Source organism: Synchiropus splendidus, chromosome 9, assembly GCF_027744825.2.
Source record: "Synchiropus splendidus isolate RoL2022-P1 chromosome 9, RoL_Sspl_1.0, whole genome shotgun sequence".
NCBI lineage: Eukaryota > Metazoa > Chordata > Actinopteri > Syngnathiformes > Callionymidae > Synchiropus > Synchiropus splendidus.
This window is the reverse complement of record NC_071342.1, coordinates 17,032,661-17,051,940: the sequence shown is the minus strand read 5'-3', so window position 1 is coordinate 17,051,940 and position 19,280 is coordinate 17,032,661. Positions and strand designations below refer to the sequence as shown.

The window sequence follows — 19,280 nt, the reverse complement described above, 5'->3', positions numbered from 1 at the left end:
ACTGTCTTTTAAGGTCTTGAATTACTCCAGACTCCTGATGAGGACAGCAGCTCTTTTGAGAAGATAATATTGACATTGATTCATCCGTTTAAATCAACTGATCTCAGTCTGAAAATGTGTAAATTATACTAGGTGGCTAGGGTGCTCACACTGCAGTTTAGTTTAGTTTTTCTGTTTCTACCTTCTGTCCCGTGTGTGTGACAGCATGAGGTACCAGACCAAATGCCTGCCAGGCCACAAATGATACAATTGAAACGAAGGAATATGATGCCGTCTGTTGGAAAGTTTCTCAGTTCAATTACATATATGAGGTAGCGTAGCATTATGAACCATCTCACCTTTAATCCAGCCAGTACTGAATTGCCTTTTCAAGATGTATATTTGTGCTATTTTCAACTGAAAACTTTTGATACATTAATGCAGCACAAGGCTCCATGGCTGTACAATTTCACTTTCCTCTGTATTTAAAAAGCTAGACACGATTGTTAACGTGGATAACAGTTCCCCCCTTGTTAATTTGAAAAAAAAAAAGGTTCTGTGTAATAATGGGGTACTTAACTGATTCATACCATCACACCATAATTGCAAATTCACCTGACCAGTTAAAGCCATGTGGAAACTATTTGTCGTAAAAGGTAGAGCCGCTGTTTACTCAATGTTAATGTGATCTATATTTAGCATGCAGGACCAAGTTAGTGCACATTTAAGGTTTGAATGGCTTTCCCAGATTGAACCAGGGTCCCGACAGTGTAATTAAAGTGTTCACAGCGCTAATAGCAGACGGGCGTCTGAGCGTGGTTTCGGAATTTATTTGTAACCCAATAGTATGCTTCATGTTGATGCCTTGTGTTGTAGTATGTATATCACTGCAAGGTGAGATTTCAGTGGGTTTGTCACATAATGGGATTTAATTCTTTTCACATGTGCCTTTTACAGCTTCCTGACTGAGTAAACCATATCATTAGGGCGGTTGCCTGAAGTATCGTGACTACACACACACTCTCCTCTGTAGAGACGTGTGTCCTCAACAGATTTTGTTGCTATCACCCCTCCATCTGGTGGCTTGTCATTAGTTTCAGTTGCTTCAATGCTCGGGAGTTTTATCAAACCCTGGAGTCCAATCTCTCGGCTGCCCCTTTTCTACTTTAATGTGTAGCTCCCTGGTCCATCAGATATGTTGCACGTTGCTTTACCACATGAAAGAACAACAGCAGCCGCGAGCAGATGTGGCTCTGTGTGGAAAATGCTCTGAAATAGTGCGCAGAGAAGTGTGTCTTTTTTCATTGTTTTTTTCATCGTCATCTCATCTTGACGATAAAATAACTGAGCAGCTATATAATAAGGGAACACACATTTTCATGATATTGATTGTCATGTAATAGAAAATCACTCGTAGAAGATCTTGAATACTTCAGGACAATTCAAGCAGTTGTTTGAAATGTCCTTTCTGGCCTCCTGAGGTCCTTAACCTGTCTTCATCATCCTCCTTTGCTACACTTGTGCCCTCATTTACCCCAGTCATGAACACCATTGGTTGTTTTTTTCTGCAGCTTTTTCCGAGCATCTTCATCTCCAACACGCGTCCAAACCGCCTGGCCTCTCTAACTTTCTCCCTACTCCCAACTGTACAAACTGTCCCTCTGTCATACTCACTTCTGATCCTGTCCTTTCTAGTCCCTCCCAATGACAACCTCAGTGTCTTTTTCTCTGAGATCATTGTTTTTTTATTGAATAATTTTAAAAATATCAACTTTCAAGTCGCAGAATCTCTTCATCAGAACAGTTTTACTTAGTCTTCCATGAGGCAGCCAGGATTTAAATGGAAGGTGAAGTCATAACAGGTTAGTAGGTCATTATTTACCTATGTCAAATGTTTACTTAAATGAGTTCCACCTCTCTTCAAAATATCCACATGGAGCATCTGCACTGCGGATATTGAAAACTTTAGATACATGAATTCAATTAGATTTTTTTTTTCTCTTCTGATATTTATTTTCAATGAGTCACAAAAATACTTGGTAATCTTATCATGCAGTTTGGTAAATATTAGCCCAAACACCTCTGCAAATAACGGCAGTCTCTGATGACGCGTTGCACAAACTTGATTCAATGTCTATTGTTCAAAGTCAATGGAGAGACAACCCAAATGTATTTTTATCCACTTTTATTTTTTGTAATATGACCAGTATTTTTCATATTCAAGTGTGTATGAAAAAAAGTCACCGTTTTCTTAAAAAGCTAAATACAATAAGCATTGGATCAAGGCACATACAAGACTGGCCAAAGGGCATACAATGCACTTTGGTTTTTTCAAAGAACAGTTAGCTTCAATTTGTGGCAACTTAAAAGTAAATGTGAATAATAATACAAAAGAGTGTTAAGGAATGGCCGACACTGTGAGAATCTGTATAAAACCAACATGTATTTTTTGCCCGATGAAATGACGTATGGTACATGGTACTTAAGAATGCCGCCATTGTCTATTGGCCATTGTCGGCTAGTGTAAATAGAGATGGTGGGGGGGGGTCCTCTGTGTCGGCCTGTCTCATTTTCTTGTGTGGAGCAAGAAAGCCTTGTAAGGTCCGTGTGCTTTAACTGCCCTGTGCCGTGGCCTACAATCCTAAGGAAAAACAAGAACCCTCCAAGGTTGCCACTGCCTTTCTGTCAAATGCAAAAATATAAAACACTTAAACAATAAAGTAATAAAGCATGGCACCTTATCTTTAGTTGTCTGGACCCTACTGTAGGTGATCACTAAAGCAAAACTCTTCAGTCATTAGTGCATTGGGACTACTTATGACCAATCATTCTTTGAAAAGGCAACATGCCTGCTTTTGTATTTATACCGCTTTTGTCTAAATTCCAGTCATGAAATATTTTTTTCAGACAGCCACAAAGTGAAAATAATGACCTGTGCTTATACTACAAGGTTTTCTAAAGTCTGATTGTTCAACACAGCAATGAAAACCCACTTTCACAGTTGACAAGTCATCATATCTCAGTAGAACACAGAGTTTCTTTTAGTTGGTCGATAACTTTAAGCAAAGGAAATACAGTACAAATTACTACAAATCCCTAAAATATAGAATTGCAGTACAATAACCCACTGATGGTTCAGTGACACCTGCAACTGGAACGTCCTCGGTCGTAATAAAATGTCCTTAAATATAAATTATATGGCAAATGTACAGAACATTGCTTCTTAGTCTCTTAGATCCAGTGTTTTGTAAAAGTTCTCCCACTCTGTTAAAGTCACTTGGTCATGAATGTCTCTGTTCAATATCATGAATGGGAATGATCCGAATCTGGTATTCCACTGTCTCTGTAGCTTCTGTTGTTAATGCTGTTCTCAATGTGTGGACTTTTGTATAAAGTCAGGCCATTTGGTGGGAAAATTGTGTGTATCACAAACTCTTCCTTGGATACAGGCAGGTGACTTATTGGTATCATTTGAAAAGAAGTCTCTCTTATTTCCAAGATAGAGTTGTCCTTCTTGGTACCAGCTTCGGCATAGTCATCCTTTCTCCTTCGGCCTTTGTTATACGTGCAGTTTCTGGAAAACAGCGATCCATTTCTGTGGACGTACCAGCAAACCAATGCCAGCATAATTATTGCCAAAAGTGCCACCGCCCCTCCAATGATGGCAGCTAGAGGCAGACTTGTAGTCTTGAAGAGTTCCTTTTCCTGCTCTCTGTTCAAAGTTGTAGTTGGGTTGTAGGATTTGTGCGATCCAGTCTCTGTCTCAATGCAAACAGGGGTCTCATCTGAGAGGTAAATATTGCTAGTCTCCATGGGAACCATGCATATCCTATAGGAAGACTCTGGCTCCAGAGCAGTAAGCAGATACTCCGTCCTCTCCCCCTGTACAATCGTTTCGGTGATGGAGCCGAATGCAGGACTGTGCCCTAGCTTTAGCCAGCTGAGCCGCAGGGCAGTCATGGGCTGGGACACCCGCCATGATATATGCAGCGTATCTGCGCTACTTGACTTCACACTGATGGTGATTATTTTTCTGCCAGAAGAGGTGGTGGTGCTGCGGTAATTTTTTCCCATGTCTGGTCCTTTCACAACAGGCCTTTTAGTTACGAACGACGGCCACTGGGGCAATGAAGGGCGCAAATTCAAAGAGACGGTGCTGGTTTCGTATGTGATGCTGGGGTCAAAATCTGTGCAGTCAAACATGTCTGTTGTTAGGTCCTTAATCGCCATGCCTTTGACCTTATCTGGACCTTGGCACATGAAGCCCCGCACATTTACCTTAGATGGCAAAGACCGCAGCCAGTCACGTACCCACTTCATCCGACATGTACACTGCCAGGGGTTGTTGCGAAGCAAGAGCTGTGTTAGATTGTCCAAATCCTCAAACACCCCTTGAGGAAGGCTACTAAGGTTGTTTCCAGACAGGTCCAGGCGATACAATTGCCTCAGAAAGGCAAAGGCCCCAGGTGGCACCCGGTTAATATGATTATCTTGTAGCTGCAGCTTCTCTAAACTGGTGCCTGGTAGATTGGCCGGTGGTGATGTCAGTGAGTTCCTCACAAGCGACAGCTCGGTCAGGTTGATCAGGTTGAAGAAAGCCATCTCTCCAATCCCACGGTTGTTAAGCAAGTTACCATCGAGGACAAGTCGTTTCAGGTTGATGAGATCTTGCAGCGACTGCTCTGAGATGGAGGAAATGCGGTTGTCGTCGAAGCGCAACTCCTCAATGCTCATGGGCAAGCCTGATGGGATGGTGCTTAGATGATTTCTCGATAGGAAAAGTAGTCTAAGGTGATTGCTGTCTCGAAAGGCCCCTTCCTCAATGCTGACGGCTGATACAGAATTATCATCCAGGTGCAGCTCCTCGATGTAAGGAATTTGGGCTAAAGAAGAGTGGGTGATCATGCGAACATTGTTCTCTTGAAGATGAAGCTCTTTCAGCCCAAGAGGAAGATTGGTTGGGAATTCATCCAGGTTGTTGCAGTAAAGATAGATCTTTTCCACGTATATCAACTGCCGTAGCTCCGCAGGAATACCAGAACTTTTAATGCGATTATTTTGTAGGAAGAGTACTGTAGCGTCCCGTGGTATACCAAGGGGAATGGAAGTCAGTCCGCGGTCATTACAGTAGATGAAGGTCCCATCACACCGGCAGGCTGAGGGACATGAGGCGGAGGTCATCAGGGGAGTTGCAACACCCAGAAGCAATGCAACCCTGATGAGGAAGAGGATGAATATTTTGCAATGATACACCATCTTGAAGCCGTTGAAAACCCTGTGGGAGAAAACACAAGGGTACGTTTAATGCACGCAACCTCAAAAAGAGAGGGAGTGTGTAAATGCTGCACAGCAAGACATGGATCAGAATCACTTCTGTAATTCGAAGATGGGGAGTCAACTGTCAATGTAATCGATGACACTGATCCTTTTTGCGAGTGCTATCTACATTCTCTGGCATGTATGTATTCTGTGATGGATAATCACATTTGGCCAGTTCCCGTCTGCTTTTTCTATGAATAATTCTGCACGTCTCAGCTTTTTTGGCACTGACCAGGGAGCCATTAATGTCTCCCTGCAATGTTTTACCTGGCCATAGCAAACTTTTTTCTGCATTATAGGGTAACTATTTAATCGCTCTGTCGGCATACTGCTGTACATATTGACTGCAAATTCATCATGTCGGCTCCGGTAGAAACCCGGCAATCGGAAACTGGTCTGGTTGTCGTCTTTTTTTTTTAACTATTGAAGTATGACTGATTTTTCTTAATGAAGTAAATACTGATTTATGGCTTCAATTATACACTCATGCCATGACCTCTTTGCCAGCATGTCTCATTATACATTGTTGTCTGGTCAGTCAAGTGGAAACAACCGAAGCTATCCGTATTTGTCATACCTGATTTATGCGATGTGGTTAATCCTTGCCAGACGAGGAGGAATCCAATCACGATTCTCTTTCTCTTTGAACGGAATCTTGACGGTGATATCCCGCGGTGGTCAGTGTTTGTTCAGCTGATGCTTTTCTTGATGACGACCCTTCCGTACTGTCAGAGTCTCATGCTTTTAAAGGCTTTTTAGACCCAGATAAGCCAGCAGAAACAGCATCATTTCTCAAACATGAGCTCTCTGATAACGTTCAAATCCTAATGACTGTTAGAGTAGTCAAGCTCAGATGCCATAACAGTAAATGGGATTTTTCTGTCCTTCCACTGTTGTGTAGTTATCCGTGTTCTCACAAAGGCGCTTGCATGCAATCAGGCCTGGCAGGCATGATGAGTTGACGTAAAGCTGGTCTGAGCCATGCCAATCCCTGCCACCACAGTCTCAGTTTAGGCCAGTTCTCTCATGTACACGAGTCCGTCAGGTAACCAGAATCCTCCGCTCTGTTTCCCGGCTTGTACACACATTAATCCAATCCTGTGGTTCCTTTTTTCCAGAAGTAGATAACCAATGTTCCCCCCTCCTCTTTGGTGCCAAACAGGGAAAGGTAAGGAGCTAATCCTTTCAGGGCCTTGGCTCCTTCATGCACCTGGAGCTTGACTCATGCTGAGCTCACCTCACGCTCGGGGTGGTGTCTGAAAATCAATCAAAGGGAAAGTGTTCAGTATGATTACATGTACATTTTTAGCACTGCAGTTTTAACATGAAATAAAATTACGACGGATGCCTGGTTTTGATTGCCACCTTTGCCAAGACTCTTGAAATAGCCTTCTTACTTTGAGTTGTGCTGTTTGACCTTTAGAAGTCAAGCAGACCTCGTTTGTTTTCTGCGGTGATAAAAGGAAGAATGCCTGTGCATAAGAAAAACAACACTAACCAAGAATGCAAAACAATAGCTGGGGTGGTGACTTCGTGCCCTTCCAGTTTTCCTGTGCTACTTGAGTATTTGGGGTTGCTTTTATACTAGATAAGCAGTTGGAGGACGTCTTTGCTAATGAACAGGCTGAATTTTAAAGATACAAGAAAGAGTTTCATTCTGCTTGCAATGTTGTAAAGCACTGGTGACAAATGAGACTCATTTGAATTTCGTTTGAAAGCATGGCGGCTGTTGCATCCATCCCTGTCAGCCCCCAGGGACTCTCTGTGACCGAGTGCCCCCACCCGATCCCCCTGTACATGCCCGCCATTTCTGTCGGTAAAAAATAGACTTTCCTTCACCTGACAAAATATTTGGTTTCCTTTTAAACACAATGGCCGACGCTGTTAGGAAGACATCATTTAATGTGACACTCTCGCAGCCAACAGCGTGATGTAATAAAGGTAGAGGCAGCACAAAAGGGACGATCCCAGAATTAAGATGCATGTAACCCAATTGCAATTCGTGAGATGCTGTGAGATAAAACGCCCTCATTCCCCCTCATCTGTCTCATCGCGGTTGCTCTTGCCAAAATTAGATTATTAGTTGATTCGTGTGTGGGGCTGAGAAAAAGGAAATATCTCCTAACTTCTGGGTAACGCAGCAGACAAGGCAAAGAGATGAAATTCAGTAATGGAGTTTTTAGAAAATGGCAGTGCGATAAAGGATATGCAGGGTCTGTCTGTTGGAATGAACTTTTGCGGCAGCACTTAGTGAAGCTATTTCAATTTTAAATAGACCCCCTCACCTCATTTAGGAGCATTCTCCATCCTCAGTTCACGGTTAAGTATGAAGATATGGTTTGAATTCTTCACCTCTATGCACTAAAAATGTGGCGATAATTGAGCTTGTATCAAAGGAACTCTGCAAAATACATTTGTGAATGCGAAATAATGGGCTTTCTGGAAGCCTCAAACAAGCAGTTCCAAAAAAAAGTTGATTTTGACAAAATATGTTTCATGTTATAGTTTACTATAGTGCGATGCTAATGTAGCTATAGCAGCGATATCATTGATCATGTGACTGCTTGAGACTCTGTTTATATTGCTGGTTTACGTTTCAGAATCATAGTCAATCTGTCAATATGGGTTGTTCTAGTTAACAAGAAAACCTGAAATAAGAAGTGTAAAATATGAGTTACAAAATGATAAATGGGCCATTGATTTCAAATAGCTGCTGCTGAAAAAAAAGTGGCTCATGAATTCACTTTGGATATAATTCGACACAGCACACTGAACTTATGAAATTGATTTGTGGGTTGTTCAGCCTGTTATATTTGTCTGGTTCCAGCTTTAGTAGGTAAGGATACTTTACAAGACTCTTGCCAGTCTACTTGGCTATTTCTCCCTCTCCTTTATTTTTCCACGCTCATCGGATTTCAGGAAAGTCTCCCTTCTCCTTTGTTAGCTGGGAGGCAAGCATGTGGATCTCACAGCCTCGCTGGAGAGAGTTTAGCTTTTCAAATACCAAGATTCATTGACTTCCACAATCTGTCTTGAGAGCTTTCCCCAATGCATTTAGTACTTATGTACACTCATGCCAACATACAGCCTCCCTTCCCACACACAGCTATGTTTACAAGCATAATCATCTGGAAACAGATTGAGGCAGAGTTGAACATTTTTTTATAAGTGATGGATGCTCTTTGCGATTGTTCTAATAAGCACTGCTGGTCAGCAAGGAGATTGAATCAACAATCACAGTGGCCTCTAGTTCAATGCGTCTCAACCGGCCAAGTTAAATTGGGCATCCAGCTTGATCTGTGGATGTACAGCGAATTACCTTTTTGCAGGAGAGCATGTGATGCTCACACAAAGCTGGCCACTGATAGCCATTGTGAGCTCTGCACGCATAAATGCACATTAGTAAGCAATAACAGCGCCCAGGACTGTGTGCCTTCGAGACGAAATGGCTTGGGGGATAGAACAGAACCAATTTTACGTCTGCAAGAACTGCAGATTATAATGATTTAGTTTCGTGAAGTAGTGAATAATATTACATGGATACGTTTAGGCGAGAAGGGGAAGTAGTAATGGCTGACTGTTAAATTATTCATTCGCTCTGAAATTAATTTTGAGCCACGGTGCAGTTATCCATTGGGAAATCATTGTTGTTTGTGTCTCCTGGTGATTAGTCATTTAAGACTCTATGAGTTCTTCGTGTAGTAATTGATGCCATTTTTTAATACCTTTCCAAGTCTTTTTTTTTCTTAACCACATGACTGGAAACAGACACATTAAAGGGAAACTATGTGTGATGGTGATACACTGAAGCACTGCAATACCCATCAGTCATCACTATACATGCACATTTGTGACGACTGAAGTATGGTGTTATAACCATTTAAAATGTGGCTTTCTGTAGCTGTCACATGTACAGAACCATTTAACGGGACAGAGAGGCCATGACCAGGCAGGGGGCTTTCTCTTTTGTCGCTGCCTGAAAGGAGAGTTCTCTGGCAGCTGCAGTAGTTTTTTCCCCACATGGGGGTGATAGGCACTGCAAAATGTGTGTGAAGCTCTGGTGGAGAATTTGTGGGCTTCTGCTGAACACCTCTCCTCACCGTTGACAAACAACAGAGATATATTTTCTAGATTGAGGTTTGCATGACGTTTTTTGGACTGTCATATAAAATTCACTGATAGCATGTCAGCAATGACCTGGATCTGAAAAAAAAAATCCCTTTGATAGCAACTGACTGGGGACTTTTGCCTGGAGGCATCATCGAGACAACTGGATCTCATCTCTTGTCTACCATGTTTAACAGGCTATTTATATGTCTGTCAGTCAAGGTAGGGGAGGCTTGAACTGGAGACTGCGCCTCCAATATATAGGGAATATACAAGAAAATACCCGCTGCACAAGTTTAATTTCCTGAATGACTAGCTGCCTTGTGTTTTTTTTTTTATTTGAATAATTTATATCTCATATATGTGAAGCGACCTGCTATGAATGTGGTAAAGTAGTGCAACTTAACCTGGATTATTACGTGCGCCATATGTTTAAGTGCGTCACTGGTGTTGAGCCGATGGCGCTCTACCTTAACCACAATAGCCTATGCCGTGTGAAGTTTGTATTCTAGCTGGGACAGGCTTTTATCGGAGTTGGAGCAGCTGTCCCCAGCGCGTCCTCCTCCGCCGGCTGAGCGCTTGGAAGAGGCGCACCGGGGTGTCCTCTCTGGCTGCGGCGCCGAGACTTATCACACGCTTCCCTGTAATCCTTTCAAGTTTGTGTATTCAACATCGCTTTACCCCCACCACATTTCTGCTTTTTCTTCGCTGCTGCGTGATAACGCTGCAAATGATGGAGAAACTCAAACGACGCGTCACTGCTGCTTTGCAAGTGACGAGATGCGCCGCGGATGCGGCGTTGACACTGGAGCGCTAGGAATCGTTGGAAAACGGCTGTCATTTTAAATAAAGCTATGCATCTACTCTGTTGGAAATTGAAGTGCTTAAGCGTTTTTTACTCGTTTATTTCAATCATTTTGAGGGGGGAAGGTGCGCTTTAACTGTGCATTACGGCGTCTGTCGGTGTGTGACACCAGCAAGTTTGAAAGATAAATCTGAATGTGTCAGTCCCTCTTGATGAAGTAGAAGAAGAAAAAAGTCCAATATTAACGGAAAGGATGCGCTCCAAAAACACACTTACCTCAGTCAACCCCCCCAAAAAAGAGCAACGTAACAGGTATCCTCCAAAAACCGGGTGAAAAATAATCCAATCCGAGTTGAAAATCACATCCAAAGAGCTTCGGGGAGTTTGTCTGTGTCAGTGTTTACCGGTGCCCTGCTCCCTCTCTCTCTCTCTCTCTGTCTCTCTCTCCCTGCCTCACACAGAGTCGGGCTGCGCGGGGACAGAGGCGCACGGATAGTTCCCAATACAAATGTGGAGTTGTGTTCGCCTCTAGCTTTGCTTCAATAGAGCACTGATGTCATCTGGAGGAGGGGTCTCTCTTCCTCACTCTCCCTCCCTCTCTCTCTCTCTCTCTTTTGATGTCCCTGTTTTAGAGGGGGTGGGGAGAGCGTGCAGTTGCGCCGTGATACGCTAGGGGGAGTGGAGGAACGGAAAACGCGCTCCTGTCCTTATCAGTTGAGAGGAAAGAGGAGAATCAAGAAGCTGACTGTGACTGTCTTAACAAGAAGGGGGAGGGGGAAGCAGATTTAAACCATATGTGTTGACAATGATATGTATGGGGCTTTCTTCGTGAGAGGGTTTGCTCATTTTCCCTTGGTCAACGGGCAGTTGCTGTTGCAGGATGGTGAAAAGATTCAGCACCAGGTCAAACTCAAGCATATTATTCCAGTTTTCATCACGTTTTCTGGAATTTTAGTGCCATTATTTAAACCTAGTGAACATACATAACATGTACTATTAAATCTAACTAATGTAAACTAAGTAAGACCTGCTTTGGTTAAAAAATGTGTTAGGAAGTGTTTACATATTTGTTTCTTGTGTTATTTTTTGCCTTTTAGACACTTATAAGGCGACCACCTACATCATCTTGAAGTTATACTGTAGCATAACATTACACCCTTCACAGCAAAATATTGAATAGAGAAAGAAGTAAAGCTTTTTGCTCAAGTAGGTTTCTTTCGGAACAATTGCATAGAATCCGAAATAAATTCACCTGCACAAAAAGCTCCATGAGATAATAATAGTTACTGGTTGTAAGTCAAGAGTCGTCTTCAAGAACATTTCTTACAATATCGCTATCTGACATACACCAAGTTGAGTTATTAAAGAGCCTGACAAAATGCTATGAAATACTTGTCAGCTAAAGTGCAATTTATACAGACTATGGTTTCAGCTTGATGTTATCTTCAAATTTTAAACTGTAAAAATATCCCAGCAACTGTGATAAAATGTGTTCAGGTACTGTATATGCTTATGCTACTATCCTTGAAGTTAGTTGCTAACATGAACCACAGAATCATTCAAATTTACTTTGAATTGTTTAACAATGGATTGTTTATTCAGTAATCCTTTCTTCTTTCTTTTTCATTTTTTAGACAGTACAAGACAGGGTCCATATATATACATATGTTATTTGAGCATTTTTACGCTCTGAAGTAAAAGGGAAACACATGTTTTTGTTTTGCTCCGGCAGATTCAAGCGATGCATCAGACCCCAGCTCCCCCCCCGCCCCACCTCTTGTGTCTGGTATTTGACCGTGTTTGGTTTCATGTGTAAATAAAGCCCAACATTAGGTTTGCCGCCCTCCAGGCCTCGGAGCAGCACTGATTCACCCCGTTAGTCAAAGGGTCGCTCAGCAGAGGTGACCCAGCCAACACTCCCTCATGTCCCGCGTCATCTCCAGTGTCTCCCCCTCCGGCTACCCGACAAGGCAAAACACTGCGACCTCAGCGCACCGAGCTGCAACAGAGCCGCTCTGTTCATCTGTCACTGAATATCCACAATCAGATCTGTGTGGCACATGCAGCTGCCCGAGTAATTTCGGAGGCTCTTAGATGTCATTTACCGCCGATAATACTACTTTTAGGTAATTGCCAACAGTCTGTTTTGCCGACACTCTTGCATGCCGTCAGATGTCTCCAGAGGTGGTTATGAAATTATTTGAGAGACACTTAAAAGCAAGATAAAATGTTCTCTGTGCACAGCAATCACGTCAACTTCAGGTAAAGAGCTATTAAATAGACTGATGGAAAAAAATAGGTGTCTGAATAAATTGTTTAGAATTGAGTGTTACAGCAGTGCGATGAGAACACTCCAATATATCAATGTATCATAATACATTTGGAAGATCAAATCTATACATGTTTCACCTTGCCTGAGTGAGTCATTTAGTTAGATTTGTTTGCTGAATAATGACTTGTTGAAGGACATTGGAGAAATATTTCCCTGCTTTATCATATGTCTCTCAACGTTTGCTTCTTGTTAAAGAAATATATGTTTTAATATGTGATCACACATTCACAGGCTGGGATCGTATTCATTGGATTCAATCAAAATCCATTGTAATAACCTGTGTTGTGCATGTTGATGTGCGTAATAAGGTCGTCTAAGATGGTATGATTACCGTTACCGTGTTATTACTGGCCATGAAATCTGAACAGTTCACCTAAAAAGTGCTTCAACTCCAGCTCCAATAAATTAGCGCATGGCTAGTCCCTGATTGCCATCTTGACTGAAGTGCCTATTTGAACAGACACTTAAATCTGGAGCATCTGCCAAAACTGCTCAGACCTCCAGTGGAGTTTTTTTTGCCTTTGTTTGCATTCCAGCTGGAGTGTCTCTCACTCTTTCGTTCCACGGAATGTCTTTTTTTTTTTAGACGAATTGAAACAGTAGGTGATTTTGCCGTGACACTGTTGTTTGGGTTTTTTCAATGGGCTCGAAAAAGCCGTGCGTCTGCGTGCTGGTTCAGTAATTGGCTCAATAATGTCATCGCATCGATGCTGGTGTTGAATGTTCAGGTCGAAAGATGCAGAGGTGAGAAAAGGTCAATCTCAGACATCCTAACTTGATCCTTGTCCTCTCCCTAAGGGGACTAAAGAGAAAAACCTGTAGCTGACCTCACCCAGGCTGTCTCTCCTAAATCGACTGCAGACGCATCTGTCAGTGGCTGTGGATTGACCCTCACTCAGACATACAAAGAGCCCCACTGGAGGACGCGGGTTTTAGATTTCACTTATCTCAAGCCCGGGCAAAATCTGCGCTGTTCATCTTTTGTTTGAAGACGATAGGTGCTCTCCGTTCCCAAGGGTGCTCACAGCTGCGACTTCACAACTTCCTACTGCATGTTTGTGTTAGAAACAAGCGACAGCATGGCCATATTTATGGGGGACCTCGCTGTTGTCTTTGTGGCTGGCACAAAGTGCCATGAGACACGGGAGGCATCAAAACAACAGCTTAGTCACAAGAGTCAAAGACTGGGGTGGAGACGATCTGATTGAGATTGTGACCGTCATTCGACCTGATAATTGATTTATTTTTGCTCTGGCTGCGATCGATAGAAACATTAGTTGGCAGCGTGCGGTGGCCTACTTTCTGAAACGTCTGACCAAACACGTGCCCCAACACAAGTCTGATAGTGTAGGGCGAAGCAGAGAATTTAAATATTGCACAAGTTTTATTTAAAGATAAAAATAAATAAAGAATTGATCTATTTTATGATTTTATATGGCTAGTTTCAATGACAAAGTGGGAAGCCACACATCATTGACTTATTGATGTTTTGTTTTTGATTTATAAAAGCAACAGCGCTGTCCCTGTGACCCCATTTTAGAAATATTCAATAGGCTTTTATCAAGCTTCATTGTATTTGATTTTGCTATTTACAACAATTTCTGAATAAAAAAAAACCCAACTAAATCAATGTTGATATTAGGAAGCTAGATTCTTCCACCTTTCTTGCTCTGATTCAAATTCATTATTGAGATAATAACTGTGTTCTTAAACAATGCCAAATTAAGGGGAACAAGAAAAAAAGGGCGGCTGCCAAAAATCCCCCGCTTTGTTTTTCATTTACCTTCTGCTTTATTTGCATATTCATACTCCAAACGCAATCAGCAGCGATCTCTGCTGCAGCTCTTTCATCTCTGCTCCTGCTTCTCTGACAGGCAGCTTTTCAACATCACGACACTTTTACTGGGATTTGGGGATGAAAGATGCTGCTGGTTTTTGGGAGAATTTTGCCCGTGCATCCAAATGATATCAAAAAGGTAAATAGTCCCTTGTGGTATATCCACATTTACATTTCTCTGCGCAAAGGAGGCATATGACTACAGAGGTGCATATTGATGTTATTTTTTTAACTATATTATTCAAATAGCTTACGGTAGTGCTCCTCAGGAATCTATTATCAATTACAAAACCTTAAAATTTACCATCATTTAGCAGATAGATTGAGGATAAATAGTAAACAGATTAGGTGGACCAGCATTCAATTTTATTTGGGATGGAATCCAAAAAAAAAAGAAAGGGAAATGGACAGCCCTCAGCTTTTGCTTCATGAAGGTCACTGAAATTTGACTTAGACTTAGACTAGACTTTATTGATTCCTTTGGGAAGACTCCGTCCAGGAAATGTACAGTTAAAAGAGCTAAAAACTGAAGAGCTACTGGAGAGGCAGCCGTCTCCATCGCGCCACCATGACTTGACGCGAGTGTCATGAAAATTGATGGCAGCACAGATGACTCTCCTGGTAGAATGCATGTTTCAATGTAATTGCTGACTCCAAACTAGAGGCTCAGAGCAGATGTCAGGCAAGTTTGACCAAGGATATCGGATTGTTGTTACCGAGCAGTGAGGTTCGTCCTCTGACCCTTTGACATGCAGATTCCAGATGTTTAGAGATGCACTGGGCCCTTCATCTCAGGGGACTGGCTGCGGCCGAGGGAAAGAAAAGAGTCGGCAACAACAACAACAACAGAGACTAAAGGGGCCGACATCCTGCTGCTCGGGCAAACCCAAAGGTCTTGGGCAGTGGTCATCTGGGAAGAATGACGAGCAATGCAAATAGCCTAGTCGGCTGTTTTCCCCCTCGTCTTTTGTTTACCTTGGATGTATTTTGTGGTTGCTGCTGTGTTTTCTCTGTAGAGACAGGGGGAACTCTGGGATGAGCGAGTTCCATTAAAAACCTAAAGGGGGGCTGCAGCTTAGTTGTCAGCCACAGGACCTCCCATAGGTTAATGACCCCAAACACAATGCTGTGTGATCAGATTAGATAGAGCGCTCTCCCCCCGCCACAACACTGATCAGCACCATAAAGGGGATAAAAGAAAGAATTATCATACAGTGTTTTCACAGTCCAGCATACATCTCTAATGTTGCTAATTGAAGTCCTTCTCTCTTCCTTTGTAAACGCTTTACTATTCCGCTACTAAATCCGTAATTAGCCAATTTAGCGACTTTTCTCCAGCCTTTTGCTAAATGGTAGCATTTATCTTGTGAATGGACTCTGTATGCTTCCCTAAGCACTAACTGAACTCTCAAGACAAACACACATTTTGTGGCTTGAAACTCAACGGCGCTTCCTCGCAGTGTGTCTGTGTGAAAGCAGGGTTTAGGAGTTCATCTGACAAAAGGGTGAGCCAGGATTGGAGTTGTTAAGGAAGGAAGTGGGGACCAATGTTATCTGGTGTAGCAAACCAATCTTTTCTGCTCCAGATAAGATATAGTTGATTATTCAGAACCGAATGTTTGGAAATGGCTCCGTTGATAGGGACAAACAGGAAGTTTTCATGCTAAGCTACGGCGTTTTTGGGCAAGGCCATGTGTCGAGTGGCAGACTTGTCATACACAGTGTTGATCAAAGCAGTGGCTTATCTCTGACCAAGCCCAACTCAGACTCCTCTTCGAGTCATGTATGACTCTGACTTGTAACACCATTAATTCCGAGTTTATATTTCCCGCTTTTGCATCTGCACACTTTGAAGTGTAAATGAAAACCTTTCATTTTTTTTTCTTTTATGTTTTTTTTTTTTCTGAAATGGCAAGATTAGATGCTAAACATACTTGGCAACTCTCTATCTGTTTTCTGACTACACCAGTCGTTGTTAACGTCTGTCCCGGAGGGAACATGCCATACTTCGTCTGCTTTTATCTGGCCCCATGGGATGAAGCGATGAAAGTGACCAGCTTTTGTTGTGACATGCCAACAGTTCTCACACAAATATTTTTTATTTCTCATTATGACTACTGTTGTTTTCTATTTTTGATGTTTTTCTTCTGTATTCTAATCCATTTTTATTGCTTTTACTTTTAATGAAAATATTTGAATGTGTCACTAAATTATCAAATTTATATTCATTAAATCAATACTGTTTCAACAATTAATGTATTTTTATTTTTAGCAAATAAAAATAGTGCCCTTGTGCCATGTTTTTACATCGTATTTCTGTCACTTCTTATATCAATCCAGTAAATATGTACAAAAAATATTAAAAACGTAAAAAAAAAATCCATCTCAAAGTATATACTTAAAAAAAATCCAAATTTTTTCATTCGTACTATTGCACAATTTATTTGTGATTTTCCTCCGATTTTTTTTTTTTACCAATCATGAAACTGTTCTCTTTTGCTTATATTAAATTGGAGTATTTTCAGTCTTGTTGATGCCTGAATTTTATTTTAAATGTATTTTAGATTATTTATTTTACATTTTATTTTAGATCCACATGTCCCTTTTACTTCTCCTATTAACAGTGACTCTAACAACCATTGATTTCTACTTTTTTTTTTTCGCGTGTATTAATTTCTATAGCGGCAATAACATTGTTTCCATGAAGCTATTGTCACATACCCTCAGCTTCAAAAGGAGAGTGTTTTTGGATGACACCTTCAGCCATCTGAGCCACAAAAAAAGTCACCTCCACCTCTACGTCTGACACCATACCTTCACTGAATATCAAATGACGCGGCTGTCTGAAGCCAGAAGTGTCATTCAAAGAGGCAGAAAAGTTTAAAATTGAGTTTGCATAGGCATTCCTGAATCCCACTCCCTTAATGCCAGATGTCTGTGGCAAGCTTCTAAATCACATGTTAGGGGTCATTTAAGAAGTAACTGGAGTGTGGCCCTTTATCTCAGCTGTAGGTGTGTATTACCCTGACAGGAATCAGGTGTGAGAGGAATTTGGGGGACTTCAGAGCACTACTGTGAGGGGGATCCTCATTTGCATGTGAGCAAAAGGAAGTTGAAAGTGTCAACTTTTATACAGTCTAAAAGCTGATCAAAGCTACTTCCTAATTGGATTTATTCCATTAATCAATGCTACCTACAACAGTTCGTATGGTATATCAATGAAACGTCTGCGGCGCAGCTGAGTTTTATCTCAGCTGCTTGGATTTGAATATAAATTGTGAAGGTGGATTATACGATGGAATCCTTGCGGCTGTCTGCATTAAGTGTTGACACTCCTGATACCTGGCATAGTTTGTTACCATAGCGATGAACGTTATGAGTCAGTACCTAGATTCAGGGTGTGAAAATGTGTTGAAATGATACAATAAAGTGACATTGTATGAATTCATTTCACATTGCGGATGTAAGGAGTTTGCTTGACCCTTTGTGAAAGAATGCAAGAAAACCTGCACTGTTTTGTACTGTATATACCTATGTATACATCTATAAATAAATCGATATATAAATCTTTGGTAAAAACCCTGTACCCTGCTACTGTACTTTCACTGTTTTGAAAGCAAACAATATTGATGCGTTAACCGACAGAAGACACAAGGCTTGAAAAAACAAATTTGAGGACCCAAGAAAGCAATGCCTAAGAAAACTAGAAAATCCTGGACAAAATACTTTGGAATAGATACCTGAAAAAAGATAAATCCATCCTTTTTCCATCATCAATCCAAGGTTGGTTTTGCAAGAATTTGCACAGCAAATCATCTTCGCTCCCATGAAGCTCCTCCAGGTCTTCTAGGAAGGGATTTTTGGTTACACTTTAGAATAGGTAACTTACAGTATATTCCAAAAAATAATCGACTGTTTCATATTAACAACGTCAATTAATAGCGACATCAATTGTGTATTAACAACATATTTACCTGTAATTAATCATAGTAAAGTAGTGATTTGTGTCTTGTTGAGTCTCACTATATTTTACCCTGGAATGGTCACTGAAAGTTCATTCTAAACACAACACCATTACTGCTGTTTAGTAGCCGTTCATAAGCAAGTCTTTATCTTTAGAATAGTTATTATATGTTCCTCAATCTGAAGTGCGACGGGATCTTCTTTCTATGGTGATGGAACTCTGAAAGCAATCCAAAAACACAACAACACTGTAAAAACAACAGCAGGAATGTGACTTACACGGCAGTCTTCCCGAGGTGGTTATGTATCAACACGCATCATTCGCAATAATCAAAATGTCGACGTTCTGTGAAACTTTGTCATGCACGCACTTGCCCCAAATTGCTGTCTTCAGGCCACAAATGCTTTTGGAAGCGATTTTTAAATACATTCCCTGGTTGCACTTTGTAATTACGTTGAAGCAAGTCCCGTCGTTGAAACGAACCTTTGAGAGATGCAATTTCCAAGATAGACAGTAAAGACAATGATGTGAATTTTCACAAGCCAATAAGAACACTCCCCTCAGCTGAACCATCAAAGACCCGGGGAAAGGAGAAAGTCTTCACAACTCTTGAGATGAGAAAAGCAGTTAGAGTAAGGAGTCTCTTACGCTGGAACAAAAACATTTATGCATTTCACTGTTGTAGTCGGGATACATTTGTGCGGGAGTATTCAACTTAATATTAGTAAAACATTATTTACAGACATTTATTAACTTAATTTTATTTCTTTTAAGATTATATAAATAACTATTATTTGCGAGCTTCACAAAAGCATTGAATTTGCTTCGTTCACATGCATCTACATCTATTTATTTTTCAGGCTGAAAGCAACTTCCTGACTAGGCTGTTTATCATGACCCAATATCTCCCCAGAGCTCACTAAGGTTTTACTAGGAT

General features: G+C 41.3%; 2 protein-coding genes across 3 annotated transcripts in view; one reads left to right on the top strand and one right to left on the bottom strand.

Moving 5' to 3' along the window:
- Nucleotides 1–19,280, top strand: part of macrod2 (mono-ADP ribosylhydrolase 2) — a 498,510-nt gene that overhangs the window by 74,711 nt on the left and 404,519 nt on the right. The gene's annotated exons all lie outside the window — the stretch shown is intronic.
- On the bottom strand, nucleotides 1,823–10,725 carry flrt3 (fibronectin leucine rich transmembrane 3). Its single transcript, XM_053874269.1, has 3 exons — nucleotides 10,487–10,725; nucleotides 5,876–6,554; nucleotides 1,823–5,254 (listed from the first exon to the last, which is right to left on the bottom strand). Exon 3 carries the CDS (start codon nucleotides 5,233–5,235, stop codon nucleotides 3,283–3,285), a length of 1,953 nt encoding a protein of 650 aa, XP_053730244.1. The 5' UTR covers nucleotides 5,236–5,254; nucleotides 5,876–6,554; nucleotides 10,487–10,725; the 3' UTR covers nucleotides 1,823–3,282.

Bases quoted from the DNA above. Each gene is read 5' to 3' on its own strand.
- flrt3 (XM_053874269.1), bottom strand. From the start codon at position 5,235: ATGGTGTATCATTGCAAAATATTCATCCTCTTCCTCATCAGGGTTGCA.